The following is a 15,556-nucleotide window of genomic DNA, read 5'->3' as shown; positions in this document are numbered from 1 at the left end:
TCTTTCCCTCTCCCTCTCTCTCTCTCTCTCCCCACACACAAAATAAAAATAAAGAGTAAAATAAAAAAAGCTAATTAATAGTTATTCCTATAGTAGCAAAACATAGCCTCACTAAAATAAGGCAAAATATTTGTAAATTATTGGAAATTTCCTTTCTTTTTACAGTTTTATAACCATTAAGAATTCTACTCATGGGCCAGCAGGTTGCATGGTGGTTAAGGTGCTGGATCTCATGTGGCTAACTCTGTGGTTTGAGCCCTGGACCTGGTAGTGTGGAAATCATGCCAGGCTTGTGTGCGTGTATGTCCAAAATCCTGAGAGGAGAATAGACGAGAAGGGATTGCAGCATGGCCATCCCCCCATAGAGGTGATTTCTCACATTCCCTTTCTGTCCCTCTGTTTCTCTCAGGTGACTGCACATGCTCTATAGTAAAAGTTAAAATTAAAAAATAAATTTAAATAGATTTAGTCACTGAAGGTTACTATGTTATTTTTTTAAATGACAATAATTTTGAAATCATATATTATAAAAACACACAATATATTTACAAGTAAATAGATGTATAAACATTAAACATAATACCAAGTAAAGTTTTTAATACTAGGTCAGAAATTTTGCCTGAAAAAAGGCTAGGATGGCTCTCCTTATGAAACGTTATTTATTTCCTAAAAGTAGCTATAGTTTATACTATATTTTTTACTATGGTATTCACGTCATACCATACAAAAAAACTTTATTCAGAGTATATTTACTTATGATGTATATGTATATGACACATTGTATGTATATGACACATTGATGAATTTTCGTTAATAAATGGCAGTAGATAAATCCTTTTTGAAAAAAGGATAGACCCTGCTAGATACTGACTAGAGTTCATAGTATTCACATGTGAAGTAAAGACTAAAAACAGAAGTACTTGCTTTATTGATTCCACAATCAAATAGAAATATCCTAACTTCTCTGTTAAATGCTTTATTCTATAAGTTCATGACTGCTAGTGGAAATTTAAATATTATCAAAAAAACTTTTTGTATTTACATCACACTTCTTACTGGTTTTGTTTTCAATGAAATCCTAATTGCTCCAAAGATGATAAATGCTTTCTAATCTTATAAATGCAAATTTCTTTAAATGAATTTTATATTTTATTTAAAAGTGAGTGCACAAGAACAGTACACTCCTTGGGGAGTATACATAAAAATTGTGGAATACGACTTCTCCTCTCTTCAGACAATTATAAAGAAAATAATGTCAAGCCAGTGGTAGTTAAGGTCAAAACTAGAGAGACATTAAGCTATTTACTTATTAGAAATAAATTACATTAAGCTATTTATGTTAAGGTATTTTATGACAGGTTGAGCACATTTCATAAACAACTCTTAAGAGGAGGGAAAAAAGGCCAAACAGCTAATACTATTTATTTTGCCAAAATAACATGCTATCTTTAAACTCAGGAATACTGTATTTCCAAATTATTCCTTTACATAGTCAGATGCAGTTATAAAAGACTTCTGAATATCTACAAAACAAAATGTGAACAAACACACAGTACGCTGGAACCTTATTAATACTATCTTAAGAAATATTCTATATCTACCAAAATTCACGTAAGGTTGAACCAGTTTAAAATGACTTATTACTGAACCTAAAAATGATTTATGGGCTACATAATTTTATATTTTTTAATGAAATCCTTCTTAAAGATGTTGGCAACAATAAATACAAGGCTCCATGGGCTCACCAACAGGGTAATGTATTTTTTTTTTCAGAGCAACCTTTTAATCAAGAAATTCTACTACGTCTAATTTTTAAAGAATTCATGACAAAAACATCTACTTTATAGTGCCTGAAAAAAGCTCAGATAGAAATATAATTTAAAATGTTTCTAAGAGCAAGGATAAAAAGATGTACGAATGACTGGCCTTCCCAGTTTTTCCAAGAGGAATGATTTCACAAGGATCAGTTAGGCATAGAAACTTGACCAACTAAAGTAAAATTATCTATTATGTTGTGATTGTATACCCCTTACATAATCATTTTATCTGTACATATTTTGGAAAATTCGCCAGCACATGACATCTTCTGCTTAAGAAAATTTAACCAAAACGTTTATCTTAAACTCGAAAGTACTGATAAGCATCCCTATCTCAAAACAGTGAAAAATAAATAGCACTTCTTGGTTCACACATTCTTTTCTAAAAAGCCATGTATTATATTTTATGGACAATATAGAAGATTAACCTGTTCTCCTCTGCATGCCAAATTTCTCCAAAACATCTCTTAAAACAGTAGCTCAACATTTAAAAATGAATCAGAACTGTGATTCCTCAAAAAGGCAGTGTTCTTCACAATATGGGGTAGGATAGCCACAATATGGGGTAGAACAGTTTCCTCATCTTTGTCAGACTAGCTCAGAGTAGAAGGCTTTTCCCTTCAGAAAAAGTACTAAACACAAAAGTCTTAACATTAATAGTATCACACAATAATGCTATATTTCCAAAACTACATATTTTTTTCAATTTTGAATTCCTGAATTTAGAACTCCCTTACAATAAATTCATAATAAAAGAACAATTTATTTGAGTGTGCTTTGTCATCTATTTAAAAACAAATTCTCTCAAGACCATACTTATAATTTTCACAAGCACATAATTTTATACTTGCAAATGCAGAATGCTTTCCAAACCCACTTATTATTTAAATCCCAAAGAAAGCATAATCCAAAATTAGGGAAAAGTACTTTGTTTATACTTAATTTAAAAGTTTAGAGTGTAAAAGAGAAGTTCTATTCATAGTTCTAAGTTTACATGTCAAAGCCAACATGCCAAATAATACTTTCCTGTAATGGAATGACAATCCATGGAATGTGCTAAAAATAGTAAACACAGAATCCAAAAACTGTGTGTGTGTGGGGGGGGGAGGGGGGGTTCCCACCCCAGCAGGTGTTCCCTATTCTATAAAAGAAGATCAAATGACTTCTCAGCTTCCTTTCAATTCTAATTCTTTTTAAGTAAATCAATAATAATGAAATCAAATAACCATTAGCTTTACAATGATACAACCTCAGACATCACTTCTTTTTAACCTTTCAATAAAGACAAAATTTTATATAAAAGATCTCATCTAAAATATTCCCCTAAAAATTTTAAGAGGTTTATCTTAAAACATCCTTTAGTAACTGTAGTGAATTGAAAAGTGTCCCACAAAAATGTATTCTACCAGAAATCCATGAATAGAAAAGGGGTCTTTGTAGACATAATTAAGAATTTCCAGAAGAAACATCCTGCACTAGGGTGGGATCTAAATCCAATGACATTGTCCTTATAAGATAAAGATGACAGAGGCACAGGTTGAAGTGATGAGTAGAGAAGCCAAGGAATTCCACAAAGATTGTAGACAGCTCTCAGAAACTGGGAGTGGCATGGAATATACTTCCTCAAAGCCTCTAGAAGGAACCACCTCTCTTGACATTTTGATTTCAGACTGTGCCCTCCAGAAATGAGAGAACTTTTTAACTCAAGTTTGTGGTCATTTGCTACAGCAACCCTAGAAAACTAACATAATAATGTATTTCAGGAAAAACAAAGACCTCTTAAAAGGTTTTACAGTTAATACAATTTATCTTTGGCCACCATAAATATGAAATGAAAAATTATACAAATACTTTATCATTTTTGTATTTTAAATAAAACCCAACAAGTTGATTTTTAAACACACATGAATATCTAATTTACTGGGTTGTCAGAAAAGTCATGTTTTCTATATTTTTCTATGCAAAAATGCATCATGACTTTTCCGACAACCCAATTTAACTTAATATTTGTGTGTGTCTAGTCTACTTATGATTAAAATAATAGGTACTGAAATATTAAGCAACTTTTCAATCAAGAATATTACCTGATCATTAATAAATTTTTCCAAATACTTTATGATTACTTTCTGATGAGAATCAACAAATTAGTTCCAGTACTATGAAGCATAGCCAGTTTTCCTAACATTGTATATACAAAAAGTTTCCAACCTTTTGGGTGGCTAGCAGTATGTGACAGATATCATAAGATAATTATAAACAACTTTATTTTCCTATTATTCAAGGTTTTGAAGGTTTTCCTCTTTCTCAGTTCTTTTATCACTTAACTTCCCTGGATTTGTTATATACATGCTTAAGACATATATAAAAACCATGGTTTGAATTCTGCCTAAAATAAATTCCTTATCTACCTATTTAGTTGTTCCTTGTAGAAATACTCAATTAAATATTGAGTTTACTTTAAGAGTTGAGAATACTCCTGGCATTACCACATAAACCTCTGAATGTCTTGACTATTAGGCCACTGAAAAGTTTTGTTCAGAAAGATGTAAAAAGTTAGGAAATTCACAATTGCATAGCAACCCAGTTCACAAACAAGTCTAGATGTGGGTGGTAGAGGTATATTAAGCCTATAAATAATATAAGGTAAAATGAAGTAACGGAATTCTAGCAGTTTCTGAGGAACTATAACAGTGAACACGCATATGAAAAACACTAAATTCCAGAAAATCGATTTTGCTTTCAACGAGTCAGCTATACTCCAACCAGCAAATATATAGACTGGAACCAACAAATATCTCACGATATCGTATCTTTGAAAAACTCTTTTCCACACATAGAATGTATAATGTCTATTGTCAGCTAGCAAGTATTTATGAGCATAAGTGAATTTCCAAACTAAAAATATGGAAACTAAGGTAATCACAAAAAACTGAAGTCTACGTTTCCAAACTAAGCAAAGAAAAGCTTTAATTTTGCTAGGTGATAACAGGTGAGGAAAAGCAAAAAAGAGAGTAAAAGAGAAAAAGTAGAAGAGCTGAGGAAAATGAAGACAGGCTTCATGACTACTCCGATCACCAATAACAATTCCACCGTTAATCACTACAAAAGCACAAAACACAAATCCCAGAAGGATGTAGGGCCAAGTTAAAAGGAAAAGCATACTTAAGTTCTTAAAGGACATGGAATAAGCCAAAAGAAACTGAAGAATTTTTCTGAATTCTGAAAATGGTCCTTTAATAGGGGGGAGCCTCTCTTCCTTCTTCTTTTGTAGCTCAGTTTTCCAAGCTTCTGTTAGCTTTTGTGCGATGACATTTCCTGCACAGAAGACAGCCCAGATGATATTTGTCTGACGAAACATGAAGCCACAAAATCCAAGCAAGGCTGCAGTTTTATGATTTCCATAAAGACACATCAAATAGGCAAAAAGAGTAAAAAACAAGGATCCTGCTTCTGTATAATAAAGGAAATTAAAGAAGTAGAGCGTGGGAAATACTGCTAATGTTAATGTTGACAAGATTCTCTGGATACTTGAGGCACCCTTGAAGAAGAAAAAGTCGTAGTTAAATTATTTTCATGATAAACAAATATGCTATTTCTGCTGAGCTAATAAAGAAATCTATTAGGAAGCAAAAACCTACTTGAATCTCATTTGAATAAAAAAGTATTCATTATTGCTCTCTCTCTCAGAAGAAATCAATAAAACTTAAAAAAGAAAGTATCCTTTATTAATCTTACTTCTGACCACAATATACATTTAGAAGAACTTTTCCTGGTACTTTTTAGTTACACCTACTAGTTCAGAAGCCACTAAAACCAAACATGTAAGCCAAAGCTTTTATGACTTAAAATATTTTGAATCATTCAACAAATATGAGATCTTCAAAATGTTCACGGATAATGTAAAAAATTAGGGACTAGCAGATGGCATATGGTTACATCGCTGGACTCCCACATTGTCAACTGCAGTTCGAGTTCCAGACTTGGCTGCTTGAAAAATCACGCCAGGTGTGTGTGCATGTGTGCCCAAGATCCTGAGAGGAGAATGGAGGAGAAAGGATGGTGGAGTGGCCATCCTCCCTGGGGAGTGATTTCTCACTTTCCCTATTACTGTTTCTGCCTCTCTTTCAAGGGAGTGTACATGCCCTCAACAAAAACCTCTCAAAAAATAAAACAAAACAAAAACAAAACACTAAAAACTAAGTTTAGACTTCCAATTGTTTTTGCACAAAAATATACTCATACTGTCAAATTCATCTTTCAAAATATAAACTATTCAAAGTACTCTCTTGAAGTTAAGGAATTACTGAATGTATGACACAGAACTAAGTCCTATGGGGAATATACAGATAGAGAAGACACAGGAAAGATTCCCTGAGCTTCAGTCTTAGTACCTTTGATAAGCATATACTTGACTATCATTGTCAATTCCCTTTAAGAATATCCCTTTGAAACTCTACACTAGAAATAATATAACTATGAAAATGGCTTTTATACTACCATAACCAATTATTTTACTTTTTTATTTTGAAGTTACAAGGATTTTCCTGAAATTAGTGGGCCCATTCTAAAGTTAAATATCTTCTTTGGACCCTTTTGACTATTTCAGAATTTAAAAGTATTATCTTTTTGAAATGTCCCTCCACTTAATCTAAATCACCAAATCAAACTATGCCATTTCATTTATTAAAATTGTTTCCTCTATTACCTATTCTTGTTCAAAGTCCTCTCCAGGATATAAAAGGTCATTCATAAATGTCATTCATACCTTCCTAGCTGCTTGCTCCTCTAGCCTCACATTCCTGTATTTTTAAATCCTGTAGATCCAAATAGCAATTCCCACACCTTGTTGCTCAATGTTTTTGGCCTTTTGCTCACCCTATTTCCTCTGCTAGACTTAATTCCCCACCGTGCAGCCCTAGCCATTCATCAAGATTCAGCCCTGGTGCATCTCTGTGAAACTTTACCCAAGGCCACTCAGTCCCTTCTCAATTAATCCAATAATTGTTTCTGTGCTTCTTCTCTGCATCCTCGTAGTATTTTATTCCTACCTCCCTCTCAGAACTGATACTAATGAAATCATCTCTTTAAGAATAATTATTATAGTCAATATTTAGAGAGCCCTCACTATATATCAGGCACTACTCTAAAGCCCTTCCATTTATTAAGCTCCTTTGTTCTTCATAACACTTCTATGAAGTAAATTCCATTATTCTTCCCATGTAATAGATGAAGACATAGAGTCACTTAAGGGGTGACTTGCCCAAGGTAACACAACCAGTACATGGCAGAGACAGGATTGGGACCTGCATTCTTAAACTACATAAAATTCCTTAGGTAAAGGCTATTTTCCCTAATAAAGGTGAAAGTTTTGCAAGAAAAAGACAGCCTCATTTACCTCTTACAGTACGAGTGCCTAACATGATGAACAAGCTCTGAAATATTAGACTGGTTTGATTTCCTAACAAACAAATAAGAGTTATTCAAGTATTTCAACACAAATATCTTCCAAATTGGGAGTGGAGGACTTGCATTTATCTTCACAAAACATACATAAGTACTGCTTTAAAGACATGATTCACAAATCTCATAAAACTAAATCATATTGTGGACCTGACTACACACAAATTTGTAATGCATTGAAACATACCTTGTTTCTGGGTTGCACCTTGCGGAAAAGCAAGTAGAGTAAATAGAAATTGCCAACACTGAAGAGAAGATTAACAAATCTTAGCATTCCAAAGGAGCAGACAACATGTTCAGACCATCCAAAGATCCAGCTGGCAGGTTTGACCACTCCAACCGACACCAGGTATAAGCCAGGCAATGTGGTAATCATGGGATCCCACTTAAAGATGAAAGGTCCACAATGAAGCAAAATCAAGAGGTAACACCAAGAGAACAGACACACAGTCAAGCTCAGATTTCATCTTTACCAATAATAAGACATTTTGAGAAGTTTTTCTATGACATTGTTAAATAACTTCTCTGGAAATCAGATGACTCCACTATGGAAATTTGTGTGTGTCTGATGTGTGTGTGCTGCTGCACCTGCTGTGTGATTGTTAAGTTACAAGCAACCAACAGACAACTTAAAATGTTTCTATATATTTTCCAAGACCTGTTCTTAAGAAAGTCTGTATTTTGGTGACTAAATTGCAATTGCTCCAGTTTTAAAAAGCATCTAAACATTGGTTGGAACTCTGGTGGGCTGAGGGAAGGAAGTGTTTACAGACAGTGGACAGCAAACTCCTTTACAACTATACCGAGCCAGAATTACGCTAAACCCTCTGTATTTAACGCAAGATACTATTATTATTGCCATTTTGCAGATAAGTCACCTGAAACTCAGAAAATGTCCAGTCACAAAACTAGTAAACAGCACCAAGTTTCAAAACCTTGACCTAAAACAACAGATTTTATATTTCTAACCAGTAGCCTATATTGTGTTACCAGAGAAGGAAGGATATGTTTACTTTGTTTCTGCTTCTATGTATGTATTTCACTACTCAAATATTTATTTTAAAAAATAAGACTGGGTTATATATCTAGTTTTATATATATATATATACATCTATATATCTAGTTTTATCAGACTAGCTATAGATATAGATATAACTTTATCCATACACACAAACACACACACACACACACACACACACACACACACACACATATTATACTTAAATATATCCAGGGATGGAATTAGTGTAAATTTAACTTTTTGGTGGCTGAAGATCTTCCCATCCTACCCTCTTCCACCCCCAAAACAGTGAAGTGCTTGACAAATGAGCTAAAGTGACGTTTTTCGATGTATCCAACAAGTACCCCAAAATCTCCAATTCCAAGGCCGGGAAGACAAACTAAGACAGACATCATCCGTTGCCAAAAGAGCAGTAATTCGGTTCCTCATTAAATATTCTCCCAGATTACGCCTTCCCAGGAGACAAGTCCGCTCTTAACTCATTATTTAACAAATATTCGTATTCACAGATCTGAGCGACAGGAACAAAAGATAATCCAGTTGGTTTCACGTTTCATGGCTGGGAGGGTGTATCTGGGAGAGTTAAGAATAAGACGAGAGAAATCAGCGGAGGGAACGCTGGGCCCTCTCTGGCCTGTCCTGGGATGGGGACAGGTTGGGGACCCCACCTGCGAGAGGGAGAAATGGCCCTCACAGTAGCGCTGCGCCTGCGGCAGGTGGAAGATCTCGTCCATGTAGGGCTCTCGCAGCGCCCGGCTGAAGGCGGAGAAGGGGAGTAAAGACACTAAAAACGTACAGCTCAAGGCAGCCGAGAAATAGTAGCCCTCCAGCTGCGCCATTCCTGCCCCCATTGCCAACACCCTGGAACCCACTCCTGGAAAAATCTAAGCCTGGAAGGCCGAGCTTTAAACTCAGGATCGAAATGGGCGCGCAAGGCGGGACTGGCCGGACGCGACTGAGCACAACCGGAAAACAGAGGATGCTGGGAGAGCGCGGAGCCGGAAGGATCGGGTCAGTGCTTCCGGAGTGACGAGTTTATGTAACGGACCGTACAGTTGCCTGTCAATCACATTGCCTGGGGCGCACAGAATTGGCAAAGCCTCCAGGAGGGGCGTGTCTCGGGATCCGCCTGCGCTGGAGACCTGTGACTTTCTGCTTTGAAAGGAAAGCCGTTTCCCGATCCTTCAGGCCGCCTATTTTTAGCTCGATGTCATGTCTCACCAGAAGGTGGCGACGTTTCTCCACGTTTCCAATATCGAAACACAAAATTTACACATTTTTTTGCAGTTACTTCTGTAGTACCCAGTGATTTGAATTTCATTCATCCATTTTGGTGGACTTCAGGGGAGCGTTGGCTGTAGAAGCCAAGATTGAGACTCTCCTATCAAAACTTGAAAGAACAGAAACCCTCCGCTGCTGAATAAATGTAACCAACCGGTTATAGGATAATTTGGCGTTAAAAGAGAACGCTTGCCAATGTTAATACTCTCAAAAACGATTTAAATTAGAATCATAATGCACTCAGCCACATTTCAGTACTCTAGAAGTCTAGAACTCTTGCAAATGTTAATACTCTCAAAAACGATTTAAATTAGGGAACCAGCAGTTAGCGTAATGGCTATGTCGCTGGACTCCCACGTAGTCAACCGCGGTTCGCTACTGGACCCGGTGGCTTAAAACTCACGCCGGGCGCGTGTGCGTGCATGCCCAAGATCCCGAGAGGAGAATGGAGGAGAAGGGATTGCGGCCTGACCACCCCCCCTGGGGGGTGATTTCTCGCTTTCTGTCTCTATGTCTCTGTCTGTCTGGTGAGCGCAGGCGCCCTATAGCAAAAAAAAACCTCTCAAAAAAAAAAAAAAGATTCAAATTAGAATCATAATGCACTCTGTCACATTTCAGTACTCTAGAATTATTTTATAATACGTGGTGTTTTCAGTAAGGACTGTAAATTTGGTTGTTATTAATTTCTTTTGCAGCGTTCTGTGTGTTTCTTACTTAGGCGTAAGTATTTAATGAGTGGCATGATACAGAATGTGTGTTTGTAGCCCTCAAAAAGGCTTCCACAGTGCAGATGCTAATTACATTTGTAGATTTTTTTTTTGAGAGATTATTTTCGCTATAGGGCGCGTGTGCTCGCCAAACAGAGAGAGACACAGAGACAGAAAGCAAGAAATCACCCCTCCAGAGGGGATGGTCACGCTGCAATCCATTCTCCTCGCGGGCTCTTGGGCACGCACGCACACGCGCCTGGTGTGAGTTTTAAGCCGCCAGGTCTAGGACGCGAACCGTGATAGACTACATGGGAGTCCAGCAACATAGCCATTATGCTAACTGCTGGTTCCCACATTTGTAGATTCTTAATAGGTTATGTAGAGTTCTCACAATTCCTGTATTCTGAGGTTGGGGGCTGGAGGAAAAAGGTGAGAGAGGTTATTTGAAAAAGGCAGAAGATAAATTTTGTCTTGTAATTTTGCTTTGGTCGTGGTTGGCAATGTTTTGTAGAAAAATGTTTTCCAGGAAAGCTTAGAAAGGTTGCCTTTGGTGGGAAGACATCAAAAATGAGCCAAGATCTTGTCAGAATTGCAAACCCCTGGACCCCTTCTCATTTCAACTCTTTCTCTAGATCAAAGCTAATTCAATGTCTCAATTAAAGAAAGTTTCTCGAAGTAAACTGCCTATTCAGTCTCTGCCATTTCCTCATTAAGAGTAGGAGGTGAATAAACGTTGAGATGGGAACATTTAAGTTACTGGAATAAAATCATGTTAGGATCCTATCTATGATGTTTAGCTTTATTTCCCCATTGTCTCCTATCTTATTATTAAGTTTATTCTGTACTTACCTCCTTGAGATCATTTCTGGGTGATCAGTCTTCCATAGTTTCCTATGATCTACAATCATTGGACCCAGGTCCAGTGAACTGCTCAGTCATAATGTATATCTCTGCAGCTTACTGATTCTCCCTAGAAATAGTTGCCATTTTTTTAAGGGAGAAGAGTAAGCTAGACTTTCATGCTATTCATTTTATCCATAATAACTGACACCAAAATCTTAGATTGAACAGCTGACCCCTATGTTTCACCCCACCTGCCGCTTGATGTTAATTGAAAAAATTCCAAGGAAATACAGGTTTTTCAAACTGCTAGAAATCTTTATTAATATACTTGGCTTTATATAAGTTGATGTTAAAATAAGTTATTTACATGAAATTGTATAATAAAGTAGTGTCAGAGCAAAGGTAAGAATCAGAACATCAGACCAAGAATAATAAAATTATGCCATAGACTTTATAGTTTAAAATAATCTATAACTTATATTGAAATGAATGTCTCATTATTTCCAATAATCCTAAATTTATATTCCACCTCCACCCCATTTCCATAAATCAGGTTAAAAATACAGCTTTCTTTCCTTTTTATTTTTAAAATCCATTTTATAGACTAATTATATCAAAATCTGCTGGGGAGCCTTGTAAACAACTAGGTTCCAGGATACCAACTCAACCTACTGAATAATCTTCAAATGTAGAAACCATCACTGTGAAACGTATGACCAAAGAGGGCTAAGAAGCCAGATGAGTCCAATAGAGAAATTATAGAATATTTCATTACTTTGTTAACGAATTACTTTTACTATTTATACTATTTACAAGATGACGAAGCTTTCATCATTTTTATACATCTTTAATAACCTATAAATGCTTTTCCAAACTCTGATTCTAAATCTAGACCCCCCATTAAAACAATTACTTTTGGAGATTTTAATGAAGCAATTATATTTTATTATATCTGACTTTTAAACATTATTTAATTTTATTCATTATTATTATTTGAAATTTGCTTATAGGGCAGGCACACATGCTCACCAGAGAGAGAGAGAGAAAGCAAGCTACCAGGTCCAGTACTCAAACTACAGTCACCTGTAGGGCAGTCCAGTGCCTTAACTACCACACCACCTGCTGGCCCCTATATCTAACTTATAAAATTAGATCACATTGGGACTAGCAGATAGCAAAATGGCTACACTGCTGAACTCCTACATAGTCAACCAAGGTTTGACTATAGTTTGAGTCTCAGACCCAGCGGCTTTGAACTCACATCAGCTCTGTGTGCTGGCGTGCCCAAGATCCAGAGAGGAGAATGTAGGAGAAGAGTTTGAAGCGGAGGAGTCATACTCCCTGGGCGGGTGGCTTTTTGCTTTCCATCTTTCTGTTTCTCTGGCAAGCGCACATGTCCTATAGTAAAAATCTCTCCTTAAAAAATTACATCACCATTGGGGCCAGTAGATGGTGTAGTGGTTATGTCGCTGGACTCCCACATGGCCAACCACAGCTTCAGTCCTGACCCAGTGGCTTGAAACTCATGCCCAGTGCATGTTCATGTGTGCCCAAGATCTCCCAGGAGGACAATAGAAAGGAAGAGGTTGCAGTGGGGGCTTTTTGGGGGTGGGGAGGGGAGGTTAGGTGGTTCTTACTTTCCCTTTCATTGTCTCTGTCTCTCTCCTGTGAGAGCATGCTCCCTAAGGCAAAAAAATACTCTCATAAAAAAAGGAAAAGAAAAAAAAATAGATCACCATTAATGTTCCACATGATCTCCTTTAAGAAGTGCAACTTCTATTTTTTTTAAGAATTATTTTATTTAACTTTATTTATTTTAATTTGACCAGAAAGGGACAGAGCAATCAAGAGAGCAAGAGAGAGAAAGTGAGAAAGTAAGCTACCAGGTCCAGGACTCAAACCATGGTCAGCCATGTGAGAGTCCAGCGCCCTTAACCACCATGCCACCTGCCAGTCCCAACTTCTATTTTTCATAGATGGTTATTATCATGAAAAAGAGGCATTACTAGGATGAGGAACCCCATCTTCATTGAACATCAATTACATTCTTCATTTCTTATTTTGTGCTATCTACTTAAATTATGATGTAAGAGGGAACCAGCAGTTAGCGTAATGGCTATGGCGCTGGACTCCCACATAGTTGACTGCGGTTTGCGTCCCCAACCTGGTGGGTTAAAACTCACTCTGGGCGCGTGTGCATGTGTGCCCAAGATCCCGAGAGGAGAATGGAGGAGAAGGGATTGCGGCATGACCATCTCCCCTGGGGGGTGATTTCTCACTTTCTGTCTCTATGTCTGTCTCTGTCTGTCTGGCGAGCGCACGCACCCTATAGCGAAAACCTCTCCAAAAAAACAAATTATGATATAAGAAGTTTTGGCCAAAAAAAGGGGCAATTTCTGTTTGGGACTTAAGGATAAGTGTGAGCAAGAAGTAAATATTTGTTGGTTAATCCATTAAATTTTTACTTTTATTACTGCCACATAACCTAACCCACCTTTTCAAATTAAGACATTCCTAATTTGATAAACTCACATAACAGTGTGAACTCACATAACTATGTGAAAGTTTCATTTTTGAACAGTGAATTTTCTCTAAAGATTAGAATAATGATAACTGAGGAATTTGTGTATGTATTCTCTCATTTTGAAGTGCTAGTCTAAGTAATACCCTTCCTCATACTGAACCCTTTTTCACTTGCTGCTGAGTCAAAACACTGGCCACTTGATACTCAAAAATGGTGGTTGATTCAGTTCTAGGTGACAATTAGTTCTAGCTACATCAGGGCACTGCACCCCCACCCCAAATCATAGATGATAACCTCCAAAATACAGCTTAAATCTCGAGGTCACTCTTAACATATCACTGAGAAAAAAAAAAGAAAACAAAGTTAAACTTATTTAATGAGTAAATGTTAAACACATATGCAAATATACACACACACACACACACACACACACAATGCTGGTACAAAACCCATAGCAAGTATTTTAGTTCTTTAATAAAGAAATCTTGAAGATACAGTGTGGGGGAAAAATCTTTCTGGTTTGCAGGAAATCTTCCACTTTTATCCCTAAAGGACTGAGACCAGGGATATCCCTTAGCCTCAGAAAACAGGAATGGTTGAAAGTTAAACCATACAACCCAAAGCAAAACTTGCTAAATATTCTTCATAACAGTTATTCTTGAAGTATGGTCCCTGGGACAGCAGCATTAGTATCACCTGGGAAGCTGTTGATCAGTGTAGTGACCCCATGGTGGCATACTGACCCTTGACGCTGAGACCACGCGAGAAGGTTCTGTGTTTGGGAACAGGAGTTGCTCTGTGCAATTCACGGTGTGCATGAGTGTCCCGGCTGTCTGAAAGGGGTAAATCATGGTGCAAGGACCCTGTTGATGTGCCTGTCTCTCTTACTCTCTGTCTTTTTCTCTCATGGAATAAATAAACTTATTCTTAAAAAAAACAAAAACAAAAACAAAAGTAAGTGGAAATGATTAAGCTGTGTCTTAGACCTACTGAACAGACAATCTGGGGTGGAGCCAAGCAATCCAGGTCTTAACATCCACTTGGGGATCAGTAGTTAGCATAACGGCTATGTCGCTGAACTCCCATTTAGTTGACCGCGGTTCAAGTCCTGGACCTGGTGGCTTAAATTCACACCAGGCGTGTGTGCATGCGTGCCCAAGATCCCGAGAGGAGAATGGAGGAGAAGGGATTGCAGCATGGCCATCGCCCCTGGTGGTGGGGGGGGGGGGATCCCTCGCTTTCTGTCTCTCTGTCTCTCGGGCGAGCACACGCCCCCTGCAGCAAAAACCTCTCCAAAAAAAAAAAAATCATCCACTTAATCATCAGTTACAATTCTCTTAGTTTCCCAGGTGAATCTGCTGTAAGCTGAAGTTTGGGAACACCGCAGTCCTCCATGTTGTCCTTGCTTTCTGACCAATCACACTGCTTTATCCTTTTCTACGATCTCTTCTTTATACTTTTTCATTCTTTCATCCATATGTACTGGAATTTGACTTCTCCCATTGTTTATCACCAGGCCTCACACTACAGAGAAATGCAAAGCAACATGTAGATGATTTCCCCCTCAAATAAGGAGTAGGAATTTGAATACTCACAATTTTAATATTTTTCTATTATATACTTATGTGTAGACAGATCTATTTTTTTCTTTCAAAAAATCTCTAAGCAAAGACAAAGTGTTTTTTGCAAAAATGAGTAGCTAGAACACAGCAGTCCTTTGCTACTGCAGTGAATTAGATGAGCAACATTCCAGGGGAAAGAAACTACAGTCCTTTGCCCTTAAACTACATAAAACTTAAGAGGATCATAATCAATTATTAATTGAATTGGACTATTATACTGATGAAATTGCAGTACCATTTAATCAACCTAAGTATAAAGTTAAGGGGAAAACATTGAA

At 37.1% G+C, this 15,556-nt stretch overlaps 1 protein-coding gene across 3 annotated transcripts; it reads right to left on the bottom strand.

The window, feature by feature from the left end:
- Positions 1-478: 478 nt before the first annotated feature.
- On the bottom strand, positions 479-9,260 carry ALG10 (ALG10 alpha-1,2-glucosyltransferase). Of its 3 annotated transcripts, XM_014584054.2 has the most exons (4): positions 8,967-9,104; positions 8,643-8,871; positions 7,465-7,662; positions 479-5,355 (listed from the first exon to the last, which is right to left on the bottom strand). In XM_014584054.2, the coding sequence occupies exons 2-4, from the start codon at positions 8,691-8,693 to the stop codon at positions 4,300-4,302; spliced, it is 1,305 nt and encodes a 434-aa protein (XP_014439540.1). In that variant the 5' UTR covers positions 8,694-8,871; positions 8,967-9,104; the 3' UTR covers positions 479-4,299. The 3 variants fall into 3 exon arrangements, with proteins under 3 accessions (XP_014439540.1, XP_006168153.1, XP_014439542.1); XM_006168091.3 differs by lacking the exon at positions 8,643-8,871 and having other exon boundaries at positions 8,967-9,260; XM_014584056.2 differs by lacking the exon at positions 8,643-8,871 and having other exon boundaries at positions 5,033-5,132; positions 8,967-9,260.
- Positions 9,261-15,556: the final 6,296 nt, after the last annotated feature.

This window comes from Tupaia chinensis, unplaced genomic scaffold, assembly GCF_000334495.1.
Source record: "Tupaia chinensis unplaced genomic scaffold, TupChi_1.0 Scaffold145519_1, whole genome shotgun sequence".
Lineage (NCBI taxonomy): Eukaryota > Metazoa > Chordata > Mammalia > Scandentia > Tupaiidae > Tupaia > Tupaia belangeri.
This window is presented reverse-complemented; position numbering and strand designations above follow the sequence as displayed.

Bases quoted from the DNA above. Each gene is read 5' to 3' on its own strand.
- ALG10 (XM_006168091.3), bottom strand. From the start codon at position 9,149: ATGGGGGCAGGAATGGCGCAGCTGGAGGGCTACTATTTCTCGGCTGCC. The intron at 7,663-8,966 runs GTGGGGTCCCCA...TTCATCTTTAAG, and splicing joins GCCATTTCTCCCTCTCGCAG to TGGGATCCCATGATTACCAC. The intron at 5,356-7,464 runs GTATGTTTCAAT...TTCTTCTTCAAG, and splicing joins AGGTGCAACCCAGAAACAAG to GGTGCCTCAAGTATCCAGAG.